The 24,792-nt window shown below is 42.1% G+C and overlaps 1 protein-coding gene across 5 annotated transcripts; it reads left to right on the top strand.

The window, feature by feature from the left end:
* LOC109041442 (chitooligosaccharidolytic beta-N-acetylglucosaminidase) lies at positions 1-24,520 on the top strand. 5 transcript variants are annotated; one of them, XM_072304535.1, is made up of 8 exons: positions 1-265; positions 7,539-7,629; positions 13,896-14,119; positions 16,283-16,491; positions 17,875-18,210; positions 19,228-19,589; positions 21,305-21,580; positions 22,360-24,520. In XM_072304535.1, exons 3-8 carry the CDS (start codon positions 14,107-14,109, stop codon positions 22,736-22,738), a joined length of 1,575 nt encoding a protein of 524 aa, XP_072160636.1. In that variant the 5' UTR covers positions 1-265; positions 7,539-7,629; positions 13,896-14,106; the 3' UTR covers positions 22,739-24,520. The 5 variants fall into 5 exon arrangements, with proteins under 5 accessions (XP_072160636.1, XP_072160634.1, XP_072160637.1 ...); XM_072304533.1 differs by having other exon boundaries at positions 1-260; XM_072304536.1 differs by lacking the exons at positions 1-265; positions 7,539-7,629 and adding an exon at positions 12,095-12,215.
* The last annotated feature ends 272 nt before the right edge of the window (positions 24,521-24,792 follow it).

The following is a 24,792-nucleotide window of genomic DNA, read 5'->3' on the forward strand; positions in this document are numbered from 1 at the left end:
GATCCGAGATTTCGGTTCGGAACCGGCTCGACCGTCGTTTAGTCGCGGGTTAGCATCGCCATCGTCGGACGCGGCGATCAGATTTTTCTCCTGATCGTCGACTGATTTTTGACTGATTTGCGGTCGGAAGTGAAGTGTGTTTTGTGGATGATTGGATTCGTGCGAGGTGGTTCTTCGATTGAAATCGTGGTCGGTGATCTGGAGCGAGAGCGCGCGTAGCTGGGCGCGAGACGACTGGATTGAAGCGGATCGTGTCGAGAGTAAGGTTATGTTATGTTTTCACTGTTAAAAATGGACGTATTTTTGTCGAACGGAACTATGTGCATTATGACGTGAGCCCCGTTATGCATATATTCTTATGGGTCTCAGGGCCCATGTCTCCCAAGTAGCGGAGGTTGCAACAACTTGCAGCAAAATCGTTTGATTCTTGCAACTAATAGATTGATGTGCAGATTGCCTACTCTCTCCTCCGAAGGAGCTATCATTGTCGGAACTAGTTGCAATTAAGTTGAAACATGTTTCAACTTCAAAGTATTGCTGGTTGCCTATCTTTAGATTTTAAACAACTTTGGTGCAGCAATTTTGCAATCTCAGCAGGTCGCAACTTTGTCTTCCGATCAGATCGCCGAAAATCGGCACTTATCGACCAAAAGTTGACCGAAAGTTGCAACTTTGTTGCAACTAATACCAACATTGTTTCAACTTTTTGCAACTTTTACATTGAAAAATGCTACTTGGGCTGCACGGAAAAAAAAAACTTCGTGCGTGGGACCCGAAGTTTAGGTCATATGGATCTCTGAAGTTTTCGGATTGAGCATTTGAACACTTAAGGTCTAGCTGCCAAAGTTCAGATCAAACATCTGAAACTTCAGTTCTTACATCTGAAGTACTTCAGATATAAGAACTGAAGTTTCAGATGTGTGATCCGAACCTCGACAGCTAGACCTTAGTGTTCAGATGCTCAATCTGAAAACTTCAGAGATCCACATGACCTAAACTTCCGGTCCCACGAACGAGGATTTTTTCTCCATGTGAATGCACATAGTTCCGTTTGATAGATATACGTCCAAATGGAGGAGTGGAATTCGGTGCAGCGGGCTGATTGTTGAAATTGATAGACAAAGAAGATAAACAAATTTTAAAACATATTTTTAAAAATTCGATCGTTATATTAAAATTGATAGACAAAGAAGACAAAAGGGATTTGGAGGAATCCTTTTAGAGGAAGCGAGTGCGTGCAATAGACATAGAAGGTAGGTAATAGACTAGGTAACGGCAACCCACGAGAGATCCTATGGTTAGTCCATCATTAACCCCTTTAGTCTATAAGATCCACCCATCAACCAATAGGATCGCTCCATACTCCCTACGTCTTCCTTGTCTATAGATCTGTTTATCAATTTCAACAATCAGCGAATCAGCACGCAGGGATCTGTGCAGCGCTCAAAACCCCCGAGTGATGTGAACACGATGTGGAATGGAGGATTTGCACGGAGCATTGTGTTGTTTCATCTGAAAGTGCGTGATGAGCATGAGCAAAGTTCGCAGTATTTTTCCTGATTTTGTTTTCAAAGTAGATCTTAAATAGGAGAACATGCCAAATCTTGTGACGTCATCTGGCGGTATTTCCCATTGAAATACATGAATTTTAGCAAATTAAATTATTTCGTGATATTTTCTCCGATAATTGAGGGGCTTGGATGACAAGGCGTATAAATGCAGTTTTTGCCTTTTCGAGAAATGTTTTTGCCTTTTCGAAATTACATGGCTCCTCCATGGCGGATAGAAAGTTCAAACTGACTTTTCGATGCTTTAAAAAATTCGAATTTGGAAGCGAATCTCACTCAGAAGATGCATTAAGACTAGTTTTACTTGATATCACCAATATCTCAATATTTTCAAAAACTGCACTTATACGCCTTGTCCTCCAGACCCCTCAATTGTTCAACGTAGAGACCAAGGATATCCTCGTACCCGAATCTATTAGTGGTTTCATTTTAATCATGAAATGTACAAAATTTCAGACACTTGTGACCCTCCGCAAAAAGAAGAAGATTCCGCTTCGTAATAGTGTAAGTTACTCCGTGAGGAAAATTGATTTCGCTCCGCTTTCATATCACTCGGGATTTTTGGGCTTTAAAGAGACCCGGGCTCAGATTTTCACTTCAAAATTTCTCTAAATTCTCCAACTGAACGACCACTTACATAATATCCTCAAATCTTTGCACGTACTCGTACTTGCCGATTTGGAATTTTTGCACTCACAGTATGAAGTAGCGATTCTGCCAACAGGACTAATTAATCATGGATCTTGTCGAATGAAAGAGAAAATTAGCCGTAAGCTTGGATCACAGTGGTGCCAAACATCACTCACAAAATTTTAAAATCACCAAGTTACTGATTTTGATCAGTACCTTACCGTCTGTACTTCGTGCGGAGGAACATTATAACTTTTCGTGAGTCCGCAGTGGCGTGGCATGCTTTGCGATGTATCGATTGTTATGCCATTTAAACCTATGAAAAGATCGAAACAGGGTTCCAGCGAACACCTTAATAATCGATTCTTTACCATAGGTTTAAATGGCAGAACAATCGATACATCGCAATTCACGCCACGCCACTGGATTCCCGGAAAGCATGAAGTTACATGGACAGCGTAAACACAGAGATACGTCCTTACTTCAGAAAAAGCAACGATGATGAGTCCCACGTCTCGGATGAGAAAAAGTTATCCAACGGATAGATCCATCTCCTTAAAAAAAGAAGAAGAATAAAAAGAAGAAAAAAAAATACGAAGTGCCCAAACTCCTGATTTAACTTATCACTGATGGAACGACCCCATTAGTGAGTCACCAATTTTGTCTGGCGTTTAACCTAAAAACTGTCAGGAGGGACCGTAATCTATTGTCGATAACCCCCTGAGTAGCTTTTAAGAAATACGCTACATCCGAGGCTGAGCGCCTGATAGAATTGATGACAAACCGGTAGAATCAAATCATTCGTGATAAGTCACAGAATTAGGCTATACAATCCCATTTTCAAGTGTAAAATATCATTATAAAGATTATATTGCTAACCTCCCCCCCCCAAAAAAAAAAAAAAAAAAAAATCAACAATTCTATTATATAAAATAAAGCGAAAACCTGGGCATATTTCCAAAATCTGAATAGAGTGGGCTCATCTGGAGACACCAAAGAAAAAATAAAATATGCATTATCGCAAACATAGATACGTGGTTTCGTACTTTAGCCATCGATCTGACATGTTTTTTCGGTTATTGGTCTCCGCCAGGCCATACAATGGATCGAGTCGATGAGAGAAGTCGGGCAAAATTTAGAAACTTTAAAAGCTTGTAACTTGGTTCATACAAAATTTTGAGATTTTAAAAGTAATTCCATTGATTTTCTCGTGAAATGTCCGTGTTGGAGCACCCCTTAACGTTTAAAATGTGAAACATTAAACATCAAAATTTGCAGTTTCAGTAAAAAATTTCATGTCCTAACTCTCTGATTGACTCGATCCACTGTGCGAGCAGTGGCGATCGACCTTACTAATGTCAGTGGGTTGCGAGGGTCAGGGCCTCAGGGCCAGTGGCGTGGCGTGCTTTTCGATATATCGATTGTTATGCCATTTAAACCCATGGAAAAGGATCGATAAACAGGGTGTTCGCAGCGAACACCTTAATAATCGATTCTTTACCATAGGTTTAAATGGCATAACAATCGATATATCGCAATTCACGCCACGCTACTGCTCAGGGCAGAGTGAAGAGATGTCGAATGGGGAAGTCCCACGGAAATTCTCGAGCTTAGAAACAATAAGGAAATAATTATCGCAAAAAAAGTGTCCAGATACTGAAAAATTTGGATAGAATACACGAGTTGACCAATACCATTTTTTTCACTGACGCCCACATCCCACAAAAGACGTACATTGTACCGCGCCCATTTACCAGAAAAAATGTCATCTACACACAGAAAATCAGCAGCATACGGCTTAGAGTTTGCGCGATAAAATACGTACAGTTACCTAAAATCTTACTCCATGTTAAAAAACATAGAGTACATAGAGTCGTAATGTAAATGGGAAAGCTGGCGCCATGTTCTGCTCGACGAATTCCGAGCCCGGTGTGCGCCGAGTTCGGGTCGCTTTTTCGATACATTTTCGATCCAAAATGGCGGTGTGGACTACGTGGTAATTCCTATCTCCTTTGTTGTTGTTGTTGTCATCGGATGGCCGGGTACCCGTGTATCGCAAACAATCGATTATGTATCGAAAAAGTGACCCGGCGTCACACAGGAGTCTCGGAATTCGGGGCATGGAAAATGCTTAAAAGTGGCGGCAGCTCTAACACCTCCATTACGACTCTATGTACTCTATGTTATAAAATCATATGAGCAACGCGCAACACATGGCGCCCGAGGTGCGAAGCGCCTCGGAGTCGGAGGGCTAGACCCCGAGGCGTTCAGGTAGCGCACCTCCCTATTCAATATGAATTTTATTAAATAAGCCATTATTTGACCGTCCATAAGTAAAACGACCTTAATCTACGGAGGAACATTTTTCAGGAGAAATATGATTTTTTCTGAAGTGACTATGGAAAGACGTTGTCGCATTCATTGCTCTTTAGATTGGAGAAGTCAGGGCCCATTCTAGGATAGCGAAGTTGTTATGTATTTAAGCAATCAAAGCACTACTCAGAAAATGGACAATGTTGCGATAAAAAGCAAGAATACTTTACTTCATCGGCACAAATAGGCAACGCTGGAATTAAGTCACTGTGCAAGAAAAACAAGAAAAACGCCCCTAGATAGTGTTGCATGCGGCGAATACTCATTTTAATTCCTGGATGCAACTATTCGAGCTTAATGGATGTCTGTGTTGCATACGCACGAAATGGAAGGCGTTTTGACTACCCAGGCACTTACCACTTCACCCGCGGCCGGTTTTGCGCGAGGATACAAAATAGCAGATCCCTTTCAATTTTTTATTTATACTACAACAATATCTCCTGAAAGCACGAGTAATTGCATACGGGCGTAAGATGTGAGTATCTTTTGTGCTTCAGTTTTTAAAAATCCCGATGTGCTGAGCATGCTCAGCAGAGCTATACTTTTCATGCCTGACAGATGCCGGCTCTAAGTATAAATAAAAAATTGTAGACACTCTGTTATTTTACATCCTAGCAGCAAAGCTCGCCTGACGACGAAATAAGTCTGTCAAAGTGTTCGGACATGGAATTTTCGACTAAAACTGTAAATTTTGATGTTATTTTCTTCACATTACACATTGTGTGATGTGCTTCGTGGAGGAAATTTAACGAAAAAATCAATGCAACCCTTTCTAAACCTTCTACATTCCGTTTTAACGTAGATATGAGCTTGTAATGTTCCAAATTTTGTATGCTTTCTCTCATTGACACGTTCCAGCGAGCGCCGCGCCGCTGCGCTGGTGAGGCGGTTGGTGTCGAAAGTTGTAAAACGCCTTCTTTTTCGTATGTATGCAACACGGACATCCATGAAGCTCGAATAGTTGCATCCAGGCGTTATGATTGCTTTGCTTTAGTATCTGTCTTACGCAACAATGACTAAAGCTTTGATTCTTTCTCCTCTACGCCTCAACTTTATTCCAGCGTTGCCTATTATGCCGATGAAGGTATACTATTACTAATTTTTATTTCCGACATTGTCAATTTTCCGAAAAATGAATTTTTAAAATGCATTACAACGCTGCTGGCCCTCGCAAGCGCAAAAAATTAGATACTTGAGCATGCTATGTAGAGTATTCTCCAACTGCACAGAAACGATGACCATTCGTCCTTCGAAAAAATGAAATGCAACAGGATAGAGGTATCTGTAACATCACACTCTCAAAATACACGTATATGATTACCTAAGCGCAATGGTGGAACTGTAATACAATAAAGTCTGGTAGATATACCGGTGAAAATTACGTTATCTTTCTCCCTTGAATATTGGGTTCTGCTAGTCCTATTTTAGAATCTTATTTTAATTATTTTGTTTTTACCTATTTTCATTTTTCATTTTTCTATTTATTTTCCCCCCTTCTTCCCCTTCACTTTTTTCCCTTATTTTTCATTTTTTTTACGAAAGTTTCTATTTTTATTTTCTCCTTCGTTTCTTTCCATGGTTATCTTTTTACTCAGGGTTGCCATGCCGCAGTCAGGGAATACCGGGAAATGTCAGGGGTGAAACGTCAAATCACCTTCATTATTCGCTTTCTCGCGTGCGTTTGACGTTTCGAACAACACATATCGCCCGAAAACTATTTCTAACTATGTCTTTTTAACAATCGGGAATTTGTTAAATTGTGAGAGAATTTCACCAAAATGTGGAAGGGGAATCAGGAAAACGTCAAGAAACTTAATTGTCCAAAATCCAAATTCTGTGGCAACCCTGTCTACTTTACTTCTATTTAATTTGATTTTTTTTCACTCTCTTGATTTTTCTTATTATTCTAGCAGAATTTTTGAAACATCGCTTTCTAGATAATTATTTTCCCGCATTTTCAGCACTGACATTTTGCAACTTGGTTTCGGTATCTTCAGTTTACTCCAATACAGGGCAAGCAATCGGAGCGAACGATGCGACGGTGTGAATGTAGAGCAAATATTTACAGCCACTTGATAAATTAGCACCGCTCTGGACCATACTGAGGATTGCTTCTGAAACTCGACTCTTGAGGTCTTACTCTCAGGGACCCGGGTCCCCCTCGCCCCCTCCCTGTCCCGCCGGGCCTCGGCCCGCGCGAAAAGTCAAAGAGCTTTCGGTTTCCGCCCTCGCCCGGTGAGCTTTTGACCCGAGACGAACTTACTTGAACACCTTCGCTCCGCAAACTTTCAACTTCTCTCGAGCCACCGGACTGATCGAAACCTGATTCTTTGCGGTGTTGACCTTTCCCACTCTCCAAAGCAGTATTGTTTTAGTATCAACACCTACACTGAAAAAAAAAGTTACGGGCTTTATAGACATACCTTTGGTTCTGGGCTCAGAGGCCGAAAGTTTTGAGTGCTGGAGCCCTAGTTTCGAATGCTTCGGGTGCTGAGCCCGGAACGCAGCGACAGTATGTCTATATGGCCCGTAAGTACGGCTTCCACGGCCGGATATTTTTTTTCAGTGTTTTATTTTAATTTTCATGAGGCAACGAACACACGTTGATTTTTCCCCGTATTGCATGTCTTACAGTTCGTCGATTTCGCCTTCAATAATTGTGAGGGCAATTTGAGCGGCCTGGGAACACGAATAGTTGCGCGCCGTAGTTTTGCCACTTCTGCACTGATCCGACAAAGAATACGAAAAAATGTGATGCTCTTTTTTACTCCTGCTTAGCCCTAATGTGTTTCACGGTGGTAACAAATTACTATTTCTTATTAAGCCAGTTCACTGTTGCTTTTCATTTTTTTTTAAATTAACTAAATTACTCACAGTTTATTTCTTGGAAATCATGAAAAATCTATTTACGTAAAAATGTCTCACCCGACTGCATGCAATTTATTTGAAAATTATTCTCTGTTTCAGGTTTAAAAAATGGCGATTAGGTGGAAGAGTCCTGCTGGGAGCGTTTTACTGTTATTTATTGGAGTCATTGCAACCACCGGATAAATGCTGAGTGAGTAACCTATACTAAACAGTTAGGGCAAAAGGCATTAATCGGAGATTAATTAGAAATATACGGCTCATGTTTTCAGGGCCGGATTAAGGGGGTGGCCACATGGGCCGCGGCCCATGGCGGCAAATCTATAGGGGGCGGCAAATTTTGCAATTTTTTTAAATGTAGGTATTAAGAAAATTCGGATTTAGAAAAAAAAATTACAAACGAGGAAAGGCGACAAAATCTCTAATTTTCTGAGAGTATAGTAATTTCTACTTTTGTCGTCTTTCAGTGATACAAAAGGCAGCATCTTTCATTAGTCGAGTTAAGAGAGAAACCAAAAACGCAATTTGGCGTGGAACGGCGCGACTTACCTAGAGAGAAATGATGACGAGGACTTGAGATGAAAAGGAGAAGCCCTCGGCGTGGCGATCGGCATGTAACACATATTAGCGCCTACAAGACTGCACGAATACTTCACGCATTGCATCAAACACAGTGCGGTCATTGCGGTCAGCGTGAAACGGATAGCGCCCCCTCAAGAATGCATGCATATCTCACGCATTGCGGCAAACACAGTGCGATCAGCGTGAGACGCATAGCGCCTACAAGACTGCGTGAATACTTCACGCATTGCGTCAAATACAGTGCGGTCTGTGAGGCGCGGCGGCGGAAGTTAAAATCATTAATCCACTTTTATGTTTGTTCTTTCATAATTTTTGCGTTCATTTCTTATGAATGGAAGGCCTTGTCCACACAGAGATAGGTTTACGAAACTTAACTTTCGCGCAAAGTTCCATGAACTTTTGCCAGTATGGTGTTGATAGGGCTTTCCCAAAAAATGTGTTCAACACGAGTAAACGCGTCTTATGCACCCCTCCCCCGCTGGCACGTTCATTTGATGGTTTTCATTGATGTTTCAAAACGAATGAGAAGGGGGCGGAAAAATACAGGCGGCCCATGGGCGGCAAGTAGGTAAATCCGGCCCTGCATGTTTTTAAGAACTTGTTTTTTCCCCTTTCTTCGGACCACTATAATATCTGCCTTTGCACAAAACCACTAATCAAACTTGAGTATACTCCGAAAAAAAGTTACGGGCTATATAGACATACCGTCCGTTCCGGGCTCAGATGCCGAAAGTTCCGGGCTCTGGAGCCGTAGCCTCGATTGCTCGGGTGCTACGTCCGGAACTTTCGGCCTCTGAGCCCGGAACGCGGACGGTATGTCTGTATAGCGATAGCCCGTAAGTTATGCTTCCGCGGCCGGAATTTTTATTCAGTTTAGGGGCTCGACATTACAGAAATACTGACTCTTTTATTAAATTAGAGTAGAGGTTTTATTTCTTAAAAATCTTCAGCGGTGAATATAAAAGAGTGAAAAAAACAAACGAACGAACGAAGGAACGAAGGAACAAAGGAACGAAGGAACAAGGAACGAAGGAACGAAGGAACGAACGATAACGAACGAAATTTTCCGACGAAAACGTTTGTTTTTAAAGATTGGCAGGAAATCGTCTCTTTCGTGATTTTTCGGAACATAAACTGAATCTGCTGTTAATTAGCTCACGTGTGCTCATAAATATGTAGGGATTTTTGGAGTGATGACGTATAAAGTTCAACGTGAACTATAAACTTGATCGCAAAAATGTATGCTTGACCCGCTTGGTATTCCAATGTATGTAATAGTATCCCGTTCATGGAGTATGCACTGAACTTGTTTTATCACTGATAATACCAAAGAAGATGTGTCGAGGCTGCACTTGTCACGTTCCTGTCACCAGTGGCGAGGCGTGAATGATCGACTCGACATTTCCCCATTTGAAGCTGTGATAAAGACTCGATTATTGAGGTGTTTGTTGTGGACACCCCGTTTATCGATCCTTTCACGTAGATTTAAATGGTAGATCAATCGATATATCGCAAAACACGCCACGCGCCACCGCCTAGCGTGCATATTCAAATTTTCACGGGCAACATTCTAAATTGCGCATCTCATGGGAAATCCTACTGCCTGAGATGACCTTGGAAGCGTGTGACCCAGGGGCAAAATTTGTGCCGTCATGGTATCTCATCATTGTTCGGTAAAAATTTGCATATGAATGTTGGGACTAGATCACGCATCTCGGATGGTAGGTCAATAAACATGCCGCCAAAATTCATTTTCGTGGAAACAAACAATGTGATTTCATAAATGAAATTCCCGATAATTTCCATTTAAGTATCTCTGCAAACATTTTAGTAAATGCTCGTGTGCACTGAAAAAAATCCGGCTGCACCCGGAATTATCGGCATCTGAGCCCGGAACAAACAGTGTGTGCACAGCCCGTAATTGCGGCTTCGACGGCCGAAGTGTTTTTTCAGTGTGGGAAAAGAAATTATGAGCAATGTATGGGAAAAAAAAGAAAAAAAGAAAAAGAAAAAAAAAATGTCGAAAGGAAACCTTTTGATGAAATAAAAGACTGTATAAAATTATTTCATTTTGGCAATGTATCTTTTGCTACGAGAGAAAAGTACTCTCGAAAGTAGCGACTCTCGAAAGTAGGTTAGACTGTTTTCCTTTCATATAAATCCATTAAAAATATCGATTCCAAGTGCGCAAGCTCAGCCTGCTTCATCTGGAACTGGAATCGATCGTTCATCATACATTCAAAAGGGTAAAATACCGTGACACTAAGTTGCGAGAATCATCGCTAGCAGTCACCGCTCTTCACCGTAACAGGGAAGATCGGGCAGGTGCAAGAGGTGTTTCTCTAACGGACCAGGTACTTTTCCCCTATTTTTTCCTCTCTCCTTGTGTGTTTACTCACTTTTTTGTTATGAAGATGGGCTGACGAACGTAAAAAAAACACCGCGCCCCTTCACGGGTCCTCTCAACGCACGATGTGGTGCGGTGGCGGCAAAGCTGGCACATCGGGCCCCCTCCCCCCATTACCTGGGCCTACATATCCGGCGCTATTTAGTAACCTGGAGCCGCGGTCCCACCGAACGCGGGCGGCGCGAAGTCAACATGCGTAAGATACACGCCATCGCATCAAGCGCCTACCGTGGGAAGGGGGCCCCAAAATGTCTTGCATGTCCCTTGTTCATTTATTTATTTATTTAATATTGAGAATTTCCTCGATGTTTCTTGTACCTCATCTTCTCCGTGTTCCTCTTCTGTTTTGTAGTCTTCCTACTTTTTCTTAACTTCTTCTCCGTTTTCTTTCTTCCTTTTTCTCCGTAATTTTCTTTCTCTTCTTCTCCTACTTCTTCGTTTTATTCTTCTTCAGCTTCGTGTTAATCTTCCTATTTTTCTTTTTCTCCGTATTCCTCCTCTTTTTTCTTCTTATTTTTTGTATTCCTCCTCTTTTGCTTCTTCTTCCTCTTCCTGTTCTCCTTCTTCATATTTTTCTCCTTCAGCTTCGTGTTGTTTTTTGTCGTTATTGTTGTTGTTGTTGTTGTCGGTCTTCTTCTTCTTCTTCTTCTTCGTCTTCTCTTCTTTCCCTTCTTCTTCTTTTTCGTATTCCTCTTTTTTTCTTATTCTTCCTCGCATTCCTCTTCTTCGCATTCTTGTTCTTGTTCTTGTTCTTCTTCGTATTCCTCTTCTTGTTTCTTGTTCTCCTTCGCATTCTTCTTCTCCTTCTTCTTGTTTTTCTCCCTCTTCCTCTTGATAGAATTTGTCTTCTTTTTTCTTGACTTATTCATTCTTCCCTCTGCTTCTCCTGCTACTTTTCTCTTCTTCTTTGTCTTTTTTCTTCATCTTCCTTGTTTTCATATCCCACTCCTAAAAAAACCCAGAAAGCTCCGTCTTCTTTCCTAACTTCTCGTTGTGGTCGTCGAGGTCACCCTTATCTATCTTCTTCCCCCTCTTCTTCGTCCTCTTCTTCCTCGTCTTCCTATTCTTCTTTATTAATTTTTCTTTTCTTCTACTCCCTCTTGTTTCTCTTCCTTGTCGTCATTGCCCTCCTTTCCTTCTCCTCCTCCTTCTTTCACGTCTTCCTTCTTTCGTTGACTCTGGGATGGAGGAGAGGCATCAAATCTGATTTTTTCGTGGGTGAGAATCATTAACCCTCGGCCCGTGCGAGGTTTATTCGCGTGATCCAGTGCAGCCATTATAACGCATACGTTAGCGACGCGAATCGCCGTATTAATGACAACTGAGAACAGTCATAAAAATAATCGCACCCGGTCGAGCGAACCAGCAGCGGTTGGCTTCGCGCGGCTATATTCACGTCGCCCGCGCCCTGTGGGAACGTACCTTAACGCTCCCTCTTTTCATGGGAGGAAGGGGAACTAATGTTAACAATAGCGCAGATATGCCGCGAGACCGACGCAACGCAACGAGACTGCTTGCCTTGAATTCGGAAAGCAGTTGATAACTCACCTCACGCAATAGCAGGTAGCACACGTACAGTCCCCACTGCGCAGCTGACAGTTTGCGCATGCGCACAGACTCAACAGACAGCAGCGGCCAACTGCTGACTGTACATTTCGGATGCGCGCGCAGCCAGAATGTACAGTCGAATTGTGCGTGTGCCAGGTGCTACACAGTGAGTCACAAGCAGTGTAGCCATAAACATGAATTACCGTTGGGTTGCAGTTTGTTTTCGACGACATTTTTTCAAAGTATTTTCAACATTCTGTATCTATATTTTGTGTGTCAGTGTCTTGTTCTTTTCAATCACTAAAGTTTTGAAGTGGCGGTTTGTTTGCCTGGAACCAGACGACAGGTTACCCGTCTTTGGTATCGTGTTTTGTGTGTTGTTATCAATGAATTCTGACCGGCACCCCGATGGGGTGTTTTATTTTCTGTTTGTGTTCTTTTTCGGGGGCGTATTAATCTATCAAGATGTCGGATTTTCCTCTCTCAGTGTTCAGGAATGACAAATGCTGCTTGAAAAAATGGGAAATACATTCAAAGGAAATTCACAACGAAAACATTGCGTAGTTTCGCATGCTTTCAATCCATGAGCCAGAGACGAGTTCAATAGGACGCCACTCTGTTGTGAACAGGTGATCGCAGCGCGATCTCGCGTAGGATCCTCGTAAACTCTGAGAATCTTTCCCGCCAAACCGTGACTCGTCCATCGCTCGCTCCAAATGAGGTCAAGCCGATTACGAAAAAATAACACGTATGAGGTGGATGAATTCTTGAAAACTGAGTAAATTTTTTAAGGAATTTTCCGACCCCTTTCGACCAAGAAGGGCCTGCCTGTGCTCGATGGGACGAAAAATACGATTTTTGACATACATACAGAGTGTCCGGAACGTACTTAATTTTCGGGATCAATTTTTTTGTACAAAATATGACTTTTTTTTATCTATATACATGTGCCCGAAAACGCTTCATAAGTGAGCTATGCGCTTTCAAAGTTGTCATTTTTTTTCTTTCAAATAGCTGTCTTCGTTATTTCGTCGTAAGGAGCTGAAACTTTGTGTAGGGGGGTATTTTTTAGTATACTGTTCATTGTTTTATTCTTACGGACTTACGTCTTCGGAAAATGACGTTAAGGGTGTTCGCTAATTTTAAAATTGCGATAACTTTTTTGGTAGATGACGCATGGAAAAATAGATCACGGTAGAGTATCTGTATAGGGAGAGTACCGACAGATCGGTTCATGGAGGGCTTAAGGCCCAAAAGTGCAGCCACCCTTCTAACCAACTTCTAACGCACAAAATTTCACTGCCAGTCTGCAGATTCCAATTATAACCAAGATGGCCAAGAATGTACAGAAATGAGCGTTCCTCCTCGAAATTGAGTAAATTTATGCAAAAACTGAGTCAAACACGTGCTTATTAAAGGACGGTTCGTAACAATAGTATCAGTATAAATCGCTCTGGATAATTGAAATTCATAGGTTGGCTGCTCTTTTGGGCCCTAACTTTATTCTCGGAGGCATCGGTGAAGGCCTGATGGACTTTCGGAGTTTCAGATCTGTCGGTACTCTCCCTATACAGGTACTCTAGATCACGGCACGTGAAAGAGCGGGAATAAACCAGGTTACAAAGTATGCACAAACTTTCCAGGAACGCGTTATTTCGACACAACAGAGCATTGAAAAACTTTAAGATTTTCGAAGCTCCTCGCTAGATAGGCAATTTTTACAGCAGGGACTGTATGAAAAATTGCCTACGGAAGCAAGGGGTTTCAAAAATCCCGAAGCTGTCGTGATAGCTTCGAGATTTCGGTTTTTTAGATGAGTGTGGATTTAATGATGGCATGATCAAAGCACTATCTATGATGCTCGCGACCACTTTTCTCAAATTAATTTTTAGCATCTTAACTATGTGTTTCGACTGTTACAGGCCAGTTTGGTCATGGCGATGCCAAGCTGGGAAATGCGTCAAAATCGCAGCGAAGTCCGTTAATGCAACTGCAGGGGAGAAGTTGCTCAGCAAAAACACATGTAAACTGACTTGCGCGCCGTACGGCACGCTTTGGCCGAAACCCTCTGGTTACATCCAGGTCAGCTCCGATGTCGTCAGTATCAACCCTAACAGCATATACTTTCAGAGCATGCCTGGCCAAGGTAAGATTTCCTAGTCGTTAATGAAATATCAAATCCCAGTAAGTACACGGAAAAAATGAAATTGCCGATTTAACAATTTTGGGCTGGAAAAAATGTCCATGTTTCAATGCAGATTTTACAATGAAAAATGCTTATTTAACCCACCCACCCCCCCCCCCCCCCCCCCGGTTACTATTGTAAAAAATACATTTGAAACATATCGGGCATATTTTTGAACAATTTAATTGTTAGATCAGTCATCCTTTTTTTCCGGTTACTATTGTAAAATATACATTTGAAACATATCGGGCATATTTTTGAACAATTTAATTGTTAGATCATCATCCTTTTTTTCCGTGTAGTGACAAATGTGAAAAATATTGCAAGAAAACGTATTTACAAGAATTTTCTCGTGTTCCGCGAGGAGAAAAAAATCGCTCATCTTTTAAAGCTCATGGTGGATTCTATGTCCAATCTACGAGTAATTTTCGATCGAAGTACTTCTGCGATCGTACTTTTCCACTCGAAATTACTATGCTACTTTTTTTTTAAAAAAAAAAATAGTTTAGTCCGCAAGATCATCGTGATGCATTGTTACCACGTACATTGTAACATTAACTGCGACTGGACGTGGAATCGTCAATGGGCATTTTTGAAGCAACGATTTTTTTTCCGTGTTGGCGACCATCATTTTTGTCTTAAGCCAAAAGTAAGTCAGTTTAGCTGCCGTGCTAAGGAAAAACGTCGCACGAACCATCATGGCCGGATTCACCCACTTACCGCCCCCTTCTCATTCGTTTTGAAACTCGATAAAAACCATCAAATGAACGTGCCAGCGGGGGAGGGGTGCATAAGACGCATTTACTCGTGTTGAACACATTTTTTGCGAAAACCCTGTCAACACTACTAGCAAAAGTTCACGAAACTTCGCGCGAAAGTTAAGTTTCGTAAACCTATCTCTGTGTGGACAAGGCCTTCCGTTCATAAGAAATGAACGAAAAAATTATGAAAGAACAAACATAAATGTGGATTAATGATTTTAACTTCCGCCGCCGCGCCGCGCAGACCGCACTGTGTTTGACGCAATGCGTGAAGTATTCACGCAGTCTTGTAGGCGCTATGCGTCTCACGCTGACCGCACTGTGTTTGGCGCAATGCGTGAAGTATTTATGCATTCTTGTGGGCGCTATGCGTTTCACGCTGACCGCAATGACTGCACTGTGCTAGATGCAATGCGTGAAGTATTCGTGCAGTCTCGTAGGCGCTAATACGTGTTACATGCCGATCGCCGCGCCGAGGGCTTCTCCTTTTCATCTCAAGTCCTCGTTATCATTTCTCTCTAAGTCGCGCTGTTCTAGGCCAAATTGCGTGTTTTTGATGTCTCTCTTAACTCGACTTATTGAGGGGGCTATCTCTTGTATCACTAAGAGACGACAAAATTAGAACTTACTATACTCTCAGGAAATGCGAGATTTTGTCGCCTTTTCTCGTTTGTAATTTTGTTTTTATGAATCCGATTTTTTTTTATACCTACACTTTAAAAAATTGCAAATTTTTGCCGCCCCTTAGATTTGCCGCCATGGGCCGCGGCCCATGTGGCCACCCCCTTAATCCGGCCCTGCGAACCATCAGGCGTTGCCGAAATTCCTTCCGTAAATCACGAATTTTGGGAAAATTCGTAAATATTTTTCTGCCAATGTTTCAGATATTTTGTTTGCGATTTCACCTAAAGTTCCTAAGGTATTCAAGAAAAACTATTCATAGCTTTCTTCAAAAATAAATGTTTTATCGAAGGAAATTTGGCAACCCTCGAATATTCTTACGACGTTTTTTCTTAGCACGGCAGTAAGGAGGACTGAACTTTCCTCCTATTAAAAAGTATTTTTCCAGAAAAATGAACAACTTCAAATCATTAATTCTTTTTTTTTTATTAATTAAATACACAGGGGACTACAAATATGAAAGTATTAACCCTAATGATTTTAACTGACTTAATTCTAATAATATTTGAATAGGTCAATAGTTGACAAATACCTTAAAAATGTTTAACCAGTACCTCTGAATCTACATTCCTCCTTTTTACTCCTCAACTAGTATCGGAATGATATCCCACTTTAATTTCCCCTTCCCCCTCTCTTGATCGTATTACAAATTAATGAAACTAATATTTCATTCTCATTACAGTTCTGCCGCCTAAAACCAACGCGCTACTTCACGAATTGGGGCAGGTGTTTATCCGGAACATATTTTTGAACTTAAAAGGCGAGCCAGCTCTGAAAGACCCTGGGCATAATTTTGTGGTTACCGTCGTCCTGGCCCGGACGAATGTGACAACATTCACCCAAGACACCGACGAAAGTTACGAGCTCACCGTCTCCAAGGAAAAGAATTCGGTAAGTACTTAGTCAGGTATCTGCAATTTTAAAATCAAATTTTTGAATCTCCGCCACTAAAAAAAAAAAAAAAAAAAAAAAAAAAAAAAAAAAGACTTTTCCTGTGCTTTTATTGCGAAAGAAAAAAGTAAAATTAATATACCTACCCTCCTACTAAAGGGACGAGTGACAATTAGTAGGACCAATCATCTACGCACTCAGTGATATACGTATTTCTTTTAACAAAAGTCAGTGGAAAATGGGAGGAGATAGCGATTTGACCGCCGTAGTACATCACTTCTACGATTTTGCCGCCATTCTGGCGCGATTGAAATTCCTCGAGTCTTCGGACTTTTTAAAAGCAGACTCGCATTCGAGTGCATTCGATATCAGTATCGTCTATCGAATCACCTTAACCTCCAACGGGCGATTTCGACGATTTCGCTGGCCGCGAAGCGGCTTCTGGGGGCCCCGGGGAAGAGCAGCTAGACGACAGAAGACCCCCTAGTTAAGGTGATTCGATGGACGCCATATTTTGTGTCAGAACGGCATGCGATATATCGCATCAATTGGTTCCATTTTTTCAGTTACTCGTCATTTTTCTCCAATTTTGAGATCGCAATTCTGTTGTCAAGAGACTAAAGCACTCACTTACCAATTTTAACAAAGAAATTCAATGTAATAAAGGCGTGGTCTTTTCAGAGAGAAAACATCGCATTCGATACTGATATCGAAACTGCAATCGAATGCGATATTTCCTCTCTAAAAAAACCACGCCTTTATTACGTTGAATTTCTTTGTTAAAATTGGTAAGTGAGTGCTTCTGTTTTCTGACAACAGAATTGCGATCTCAAAATTTGAGAAAAATGACGAGTAGCTGAAAAAATGGAACCAATCAATGCCATACATCGCATGTCATTCTGACACATAATATAGCGTCTATCGAATCACCTTAACCGCCAACGGGCGATTTCGACGATTTCGCCGGCCGCGAAGCCGCTTTTGGGGGCTCACAGCGCCCCAGGGAGGGGCAGACCCCCTAGTTAAATAAAAAAAACACCAGGTTTAGTCTGCCGTGCTAAGGAAAAACGCCGCATGAACATCGAGAGTCGCCAAATTTCCTTCGATAAAATGTTTATTTTTGAAAAAAGGTATGGACATTTTTCCTTGAAATTTTCAGGTAATTTAGGTGAAATTGCGGACAAAATTATCCGAAAAATTGGAGGAAAAGCGTTGACAAATTTTCCCGAAAATTCGTGATTTATGGAAGAAAATTGGGCAACGCCTGAAGGCTCATACGGCGTTTTTCCTTAGTACGGCAGTAGTGACCTATTGTACCTTTCATGTGTTGCTCATATATCTTGAATTCAACAGACCTTTAATATTTTCCATGAATGACCACAGGCTGTGACAGCCCTGGTGAACGCGTTCACCTACCCTGGAGCCGCCCGGGGACTGGAGACGCTGTTACAGCTCATCACATACGATGACGTCACCGGTTCTCTGATCGTGCCCAGTGCGGTCGGGATCACCGACAGACCCGCCTACCCCTATCGAGGAGTCCTCCTCGACACAGCCAGGACGTTCTTCTCGGTGGAGGCTCTGAAGCGCCTGATCGACGGGTTGGCCGCCAGCAAGATGAACACCTTCCACTGGCACATCACCGACTCGCACAGCTTCCCGTTCGAGCTCAAATCCCACCCCCAGCTCACTCAGTACGGTGCTTATGATAAGAAGAAGGTAAGCATGATGCCAATTTTTCGTAAGGGGACATACCTAAATTACGTAACGCTCTAAGAGGGTGGGGGGGGTGAGGATAGTCTTACGCCATTTTGTTTTTACTTGTTACAGGATGAGGACCTACGTCATAAAAGCGTTACACAGAGGAGGAGAAGGAGGGGGGGGGGTGCCGAAAAATTTTATTAAGTAATTTAGGGACGGCCTCTAACCTGGCCCAGACCATGGTAATAATGGCCATTTTGGGTCAGTAGGACTTGCCTTTGGCGGATCCAAAAGGGACGCACGCCGTACGTTCCCCCGTTCGCCTGAAAAAAGGAGACAGAAAAATAGAATACAGAGAGAAGGAAAGAACGGAGTCAATAAAATCGCGATTTCATCGACGGCAATTTATCGCAATATTATCGAACAAAAAATCGTGATAAATTAAAATAAAATTTAGATTTTACCGAATGCAATTTCATAGAGATATAATTTTGGCAAGATTGAAGATAATCGCTCGAATCTTGATGATCCTAGCGATTTTGTCGTCAAAAAATTGTGAAAAAATCCCACCTTAATTTCAAAATATCGCGATTTTTCCGATGAAAAATGCTGTACTGGGAGCCGACGCTGACGTCATTGGTGCATTGGTAAAACAGTTCTATAGGGACCTATTAGATTCTACTGGGTACCCATCAGGTTCCTATGGGCGCCCAATAGGATTCACGAAATCCCAATGGGGACCAAAAGGTGGTTCATGGCATCCGACAGGAACCTATAGGGGCCCAATGGGATCCATGAAATTCCTATGGGCCTCAATGGGAACCATCGCGCATTGCCAGTGGGGACCCGTTGGCCCGTACGGGTTCCAATGGGAATTTCTCTGCAGGCTCCCATAGGACCATTTTACCAGGGCATTCATTCTCACGGCCCTCAACTAACAAGCCTACTCCTTTTCCACCCGTCTCTATTTCTTTTATAGCATACCTAAATAGTCCAATTTTGCAAAATGTAGTCTCATTGATATTCCATTTCCAGGTGTACACCCACGACGACATCCGCTCGCTAGTGCACTACGCCCAAGTACGCGGAATCCGGATCGTTCCGGAATTCGACGCACCAGCCCACGTCGGCGAGGGATGGTCCTACATCGCCCAGCCCGGGGATGGCCCTGAGGACTACGTGGTGTGCTTCCACGCGGAGCCCTGGCAGAGCTACTGCGTGGAGCCACCCTGCGGACAGCTCAACCCCGTCTCGAGCAAGGTCTACAACGTCCTCAGCGACATCTACTCCGAGATGCACGAGTTGTTTGACTCGGATCTCTTCCACATGGGCGGCGACGAGGTCAACATGAACTGCTGGAACTCCACCGAGTCCATCGTCAACTGGATGTACGAAAAGTGAGTCCTTTTTCCATTTGAGATATGAGTGATCCCCGCAGCCCGAGACAAGGTGAAAGCCCTTGATAAACGATCAAATTCCCGAACTAATTCCGATCAAAGTAGCATCAAAGTGTCGGAGTCATCAGTCTTAAACTCATTAATTTGCTTCTTTCTAAAATGAAAACTTGGCAGGAAACGATGAATGGTGGCACTCCGTTCTGATCTTACTTTGAACAAAAAAGTGCTGCCCGTCAAAATTTGATGGTAGATGGTGACCACCAGTCATCAGCATGTCTACTTTGATCGGAATTGGTTCGGAATTCGATCGTCTATTCAGCGGATATACAATAATAAAAATAATTACACAGCGGGTAACTCGCGAGTAGCACAGATTGCAATAAGTAGCAATTGCACAGGAAAAATATTGCAATTTCACTGAGTGTTGTGTATGTTGCCTAGCTCCTATTTGAAGGGGCCCCATCATTGAAACGTACTGCAATAAAATTAAAATAAGTTGCAACTTTTCTTTGCATTGCATATTGCCTATCTTTCTGACATTTGCAGCTCATTTTTTTGATTGTTTAAAATCGGCAATACTTGACCAAATGATGTCAAAATATTGCAATTTAATGGTAAAAAAGTACAATTTTATTGAAATCAAATTGCAATTTAATTTCAATATTTTCATTGGACTGTACTTCTTGGGACCAGGCTAATGTTGAAATAAATATCAAACGTTCCGGCTGAAAACTCAGCCCTCCTCAGTTGGATAAAACAGTAAAAAGATGTAAAAATCTAAAAATGCAGTACTTGGCTGTACCTTTCAAAGCGAGAGCAATGTTGTTATCCGGATGATTTGTTGTTTCAGATTTTTACATTTTTTTACTGTTTTATCCAACTGAGGAAGGCTGAGTTTTCAGCCGGAACGTTTTGGTGATATTTACTTGAAAATTAGATTTGTCAGCCGCTGTGTAGTTTTTTCTATTATTGTAAATCTTTTTCCATTTGTTTACCCAAGGCCAAAACAGTGCTGCCATTGTATATTACCAAAGATTCTACAGTTCCTCGAGTTAATGCCGATTTCAAAAAGTTCAACATTTCGATTTTTTTTTTGGAATTTCCGGGAAAAATTCCGAAACACTCTCAGCTTTAGTCCCGAAGATTGTCAAGTTTGATCAAATAATGCGGGTTAAATTGAAAAAAACACCCAAGTTCCGCAAAAATTCCAAATATGGGGGAAGCTCTGGAATACTCTGGGAATTCAAAGATTCTGTGTGGGGTTCCGAAAAACTGCAACATTTCCGGAATTCGGAATTAATTCGAGAAATAACAGCACTGAGCCAAATAGTAGATAGGCCACAACCGCAGTATTCCAATGCAGTAGCAATAAGTCAACGAATGTAGTCGAAATTTATTGCGAAGTGCTGCTCGGGTAGATGATTTGGACTTATTCATTTTGCGGGACTACAATTTCTGGCTTATTCGTAATTTTCGTAGGGAAATTAACGGTACACGTGTTGTTTCTAAACTGAGCCAGAAATTTTATTTCCGAACAGCAAAACAGCTTTTATTGAGTTTGGGAGGTGATCATAAGATTAGTGAATGACGCCATCGTTCTTTTCGTGAAATCCGCCATTGGAATCAGTTTATCAATTCGCAAATCCCCGCACCTTGCAACTTACCATTCATCACGCAAAAAATAACATATTTGATTTTTTGAATTGCCTCCTCAGGAATATGAACCGCTCCGACGACGACTTCCATGAACTTTGGAACAGTTTCCAACAAGAAGCCCTGAAGCGACTCGAAGCCATCAATAATGGAAAACAAAAGCCGATCATCTGGACCAGCACTCTGACTACTGAGGCTCGGCTCAAGAGGTTCTTGGATCCAAAGAAATACATCGTGCAGATTTGGACGAAAGGAGACGATCAGACGATTGCCAATTTGGTGAACAACGGATACCCAGTAATTTTCTCCAATTACGACGCTCTCTATTTCGATTGCGGGTGAGTTTCGTATTTGTCTTGTTCTTTAAAAAATGACTTAAGCAGCGAACTTCATCTTGGTTTTTTTCAGATTCACGATTCATCGTCCCTCAACTTCGAAGTACGCTGAAAAGGTCAGTTGGACGTATTTCTATCAAACGGAACTAAGCGCCAATTTGAGTTCCCTTTGAGGAATTAAGAATCTCGGATAGCGCGTTCTGTCAAAAGGACCTAAGCGCCATGGAAAAGCATTGCGAGTATAGGACGGAATGAGCCCGACGCCCGGTTCCGCCGCCAATCCAAGCCCCCCTCTACCTTTCTCACCCTATGGCGCTTAGGTCCGTTTGGTAGAAATACGTCCAGTTGTTAGAACTCTCAGGTGGTATTTGCGCCAAATGATGCAGATTTGACACCTATAAGCAGTGAAATAATTGGACTGAATTTTAACATAAGGAACGATTATTTCTGGATCATTTTAGGAAAATCAAAAGTGCCATCAGTTTCCAATGCAAATATAGGTTTTTTTAAAGGGAAAGTCAGACATTTTGGTTTCTTCTATTGTAAAATAAGTACAGTTAAGTATCTCATTAATTTCTAATTTTGCCTGACTTTATCACTCCTTTAAGTATACGTCCTTAGATTGAACTACATTTTGCACTACAATCCCCATCCATTCTCACGGCCCTCGACTATAACGACCACACCCCTTCTCTCCCACCATGTCTCTGGTTCCGTTTAGTAGAAATACGTCCAACCTCATGTTCTCGCGCGCTCTAATGAGCCTGTTTTGCCTGTTACAGATTCGGCGCCTGGGTCGGCGAGGGCAACAACTGGTGCTCGCCGTTCATCCCGTGGCAGAAGGTCTACGAGAACGACCCGATGAAGCTCCTCTCCTCGCTCGGGGTGGACGCGACCCCGGCGACACGGAGGCTGGTGCTGGGTGCCGAGGCGGCGCTCTGGACGGAGCAGGCGGACGAGCACAACGCCGACTCCCGGCTCTGGCCGAGGGTGGCCGCCCTCGCCGAGCGCCTCTGGAGCGACCCGCAGGAGGGCTGGGAGTCCGCCGAGCACCGCTTCCTCCACCACCGGGAGCGACTCGTCCAGCGCGGGCTCCGGGCCGACTCCGTCGAGCCCGAGTGGTGCTACCAGAATGAGGGTAGTTGTTACCTGACCACCTAGTCGAGGCTCGATTGCCCTGTTCTACTACAAGTATAGGCAATATCAGTGCCACGTCCAAAGACATTGAATCACGTAGACCGTGCGTCCGGCTCGGTCTAGTACAGGCGGAGCGAAGCAAGTCTCTCGGAGCCCCAAGATGGGCGGGCGGTGAAGGGGAGAGAGCGTGTGTCCCAAGCACTCGAAGAGACTGCAGAGAGGCAATGGAGAATTCATGCTCGCGCTCGGTTTTTCACGAATATCTCGTTTAGAGTCCATTTTCAGAAAAAAAAATCCTAAGAAGAAAAGTTATAGAACACATAATTTTACACCCGAATTGCATTGTTTCATTTTTCCGAACTAATTATTAACCGAGGAAAAAAGCCTCACAATCCGACGAAAATTCACTGGAGCCGCTACTATGCGCATGCGCAGATGTGCGCAACTGGAACACACGAGCTCATCGATGCGGGTTGGTGCCACCACTCATCGCATGCGAATTTTTCAAAGTTGTCTCGCCTTCCGTAACACAGGATGCACGTTCTACGTGATTCAATGTTTTTGCACGTCCCAGAAAATCGATGCATGTATATGTCGATTTATTCTCATTGGTATCATTCGAAGAGGTTATGCCAATGTTATCGTTTGGATCCAGTCTGATTTAATGGAAAATCCCTATGGTTATGTCACTGTCAGATGGTGTCAAATTGATCTCAACCTCAACATAATCTCATGTTAGTACCATATTTGTCACTGTTGATCACTTTGACCAATGCCGGTACCATGTTGGTAACGAAAAAAATCCGCCCTGAGGGCGTAGCATGAATACTTCAAATTAATCGCATAATTATTTTACAGCCTTGCATCATGTTGATACCATACCATTTCTATTACTTCATTCCGAGAGTCAGAAGTGCGAGTTGGAAACTGCCCCTTCAATTCAAAGCTAGGCCAAAGCTTATGCAACTGGTACTTCATTAGACAGCTTGGCTCTCTTGCTGTACATTGAATGCATCATGCAAGAATGAGAGATACACTTTATGCTCGAAAATCTAATTATAAGGGCTATCATGCATGGGAACAACACTCGAAGTAAAAAATGTGCGTAGGTTGTCACTCCAACTTATTTACAACAGTTTTATCATTTGTCAACATTCGACATATTAAACCTTGCAAGCATCATTATTTGTGAGTATTTTTAAAATTGAAGTGAAGATCCTTGTAATCATCAATATTGAATATTGCCCTGATTCAGCTGGATTGCCCCAAAATCATCGATCTCTTCTAAATTCATTCGCGCCATAATATTTAAGAGTTTAGACCGAGAAAGAATATGTGATTGAGAAAACAACAGAGAATTTTTTTATTTTCATATTTGCTTTTTTCTTATTGATGATGATTGGAGAAATGTATAGTATTTCCTGAGATCACATCTTTGATGTAATGTCATCTAATTTTTGAGAGTCAATTTTAGATGTACTTTTTTGCCTGGAGGCCATATCACTGAAATTAAATTATATGACCCATCAATTCTAAGATCGTATTCCACCCCTAAAATTCCCTCAGGTTAAAGATTTATATACCTCAAGAGTGATCATTTACGCTTCATAAAGTGCCTTTTCAGATTTTCTACCAAACGATTACGATAGAAAATGAGGCAAATTATACATTTTGCAACATCTCACAAAATTTCAGAGTCTCAGCGATAGTTCTTTTGTTTACCTAAGTGTGCTTATTGAAGACTAAATACTTTTTTGTTAGATAAGAGGAATCTCTTGAAATAAAATTGTACACTGTGATATTTAATTACCTGTGTTTTTATTTATTTTTCCCAACAAATTGTCTCGATATCGTCACTAAAACCAATAGGAACCATAGACGGCTACCAGAAAAATCCGAAAAATCTGAGGGTCTCAGATTCGTAATGGTAATTTACATTACATAAACCGCTTGCGTTTTAAATTTAGTAGTTAACTCTGGGCTCTTAAAGCTGAAATTCGCGGTGTCTGAAATTAGAATTCCTGTTGACAAACCCAACGGTGGAAGGACGCGTGCGTGTCTTCGTATATTAACCGGAA

The sequence above is a fragment of the Bemisia tabaci genome, chromosome 9 (assembly GCF_918797505.1).
Source record: "Bemisia tabaci chromosome 9, PGI_BMITA_v3".
Lineage (NCBI taxonomy): Eukaryota > Metazoa > Arthropoda > Insecta > Hemiptera > Aleyrodidae > Bemisia > Bemisia tabaci.

Bases quoted from the DNA above. Each gene is read 5' to 3' on its own strand.
- LOC109041442 (XM_072304532.1), top strand. From the start codon at position 12,168: ATGAATTACCGTTGGGTTGCAGTTTGTTTTCGACGACATTTTTTCAAA. The intron at 12,320-13,895 runs GTTACCCGTCTT...CGACTGTTACAG, and splicing joins TGCCTGGAACCAGACGACAG to GCCAGTTTGGTCATGGCGAT. The intron at 14,120-16,282 runs GTAAGATTTCCT...TTCTCATTACAG, and splicing joins TCAGAGCATGCCTGGCCAAG to TTCTGCCGCCTAAAACCAAC.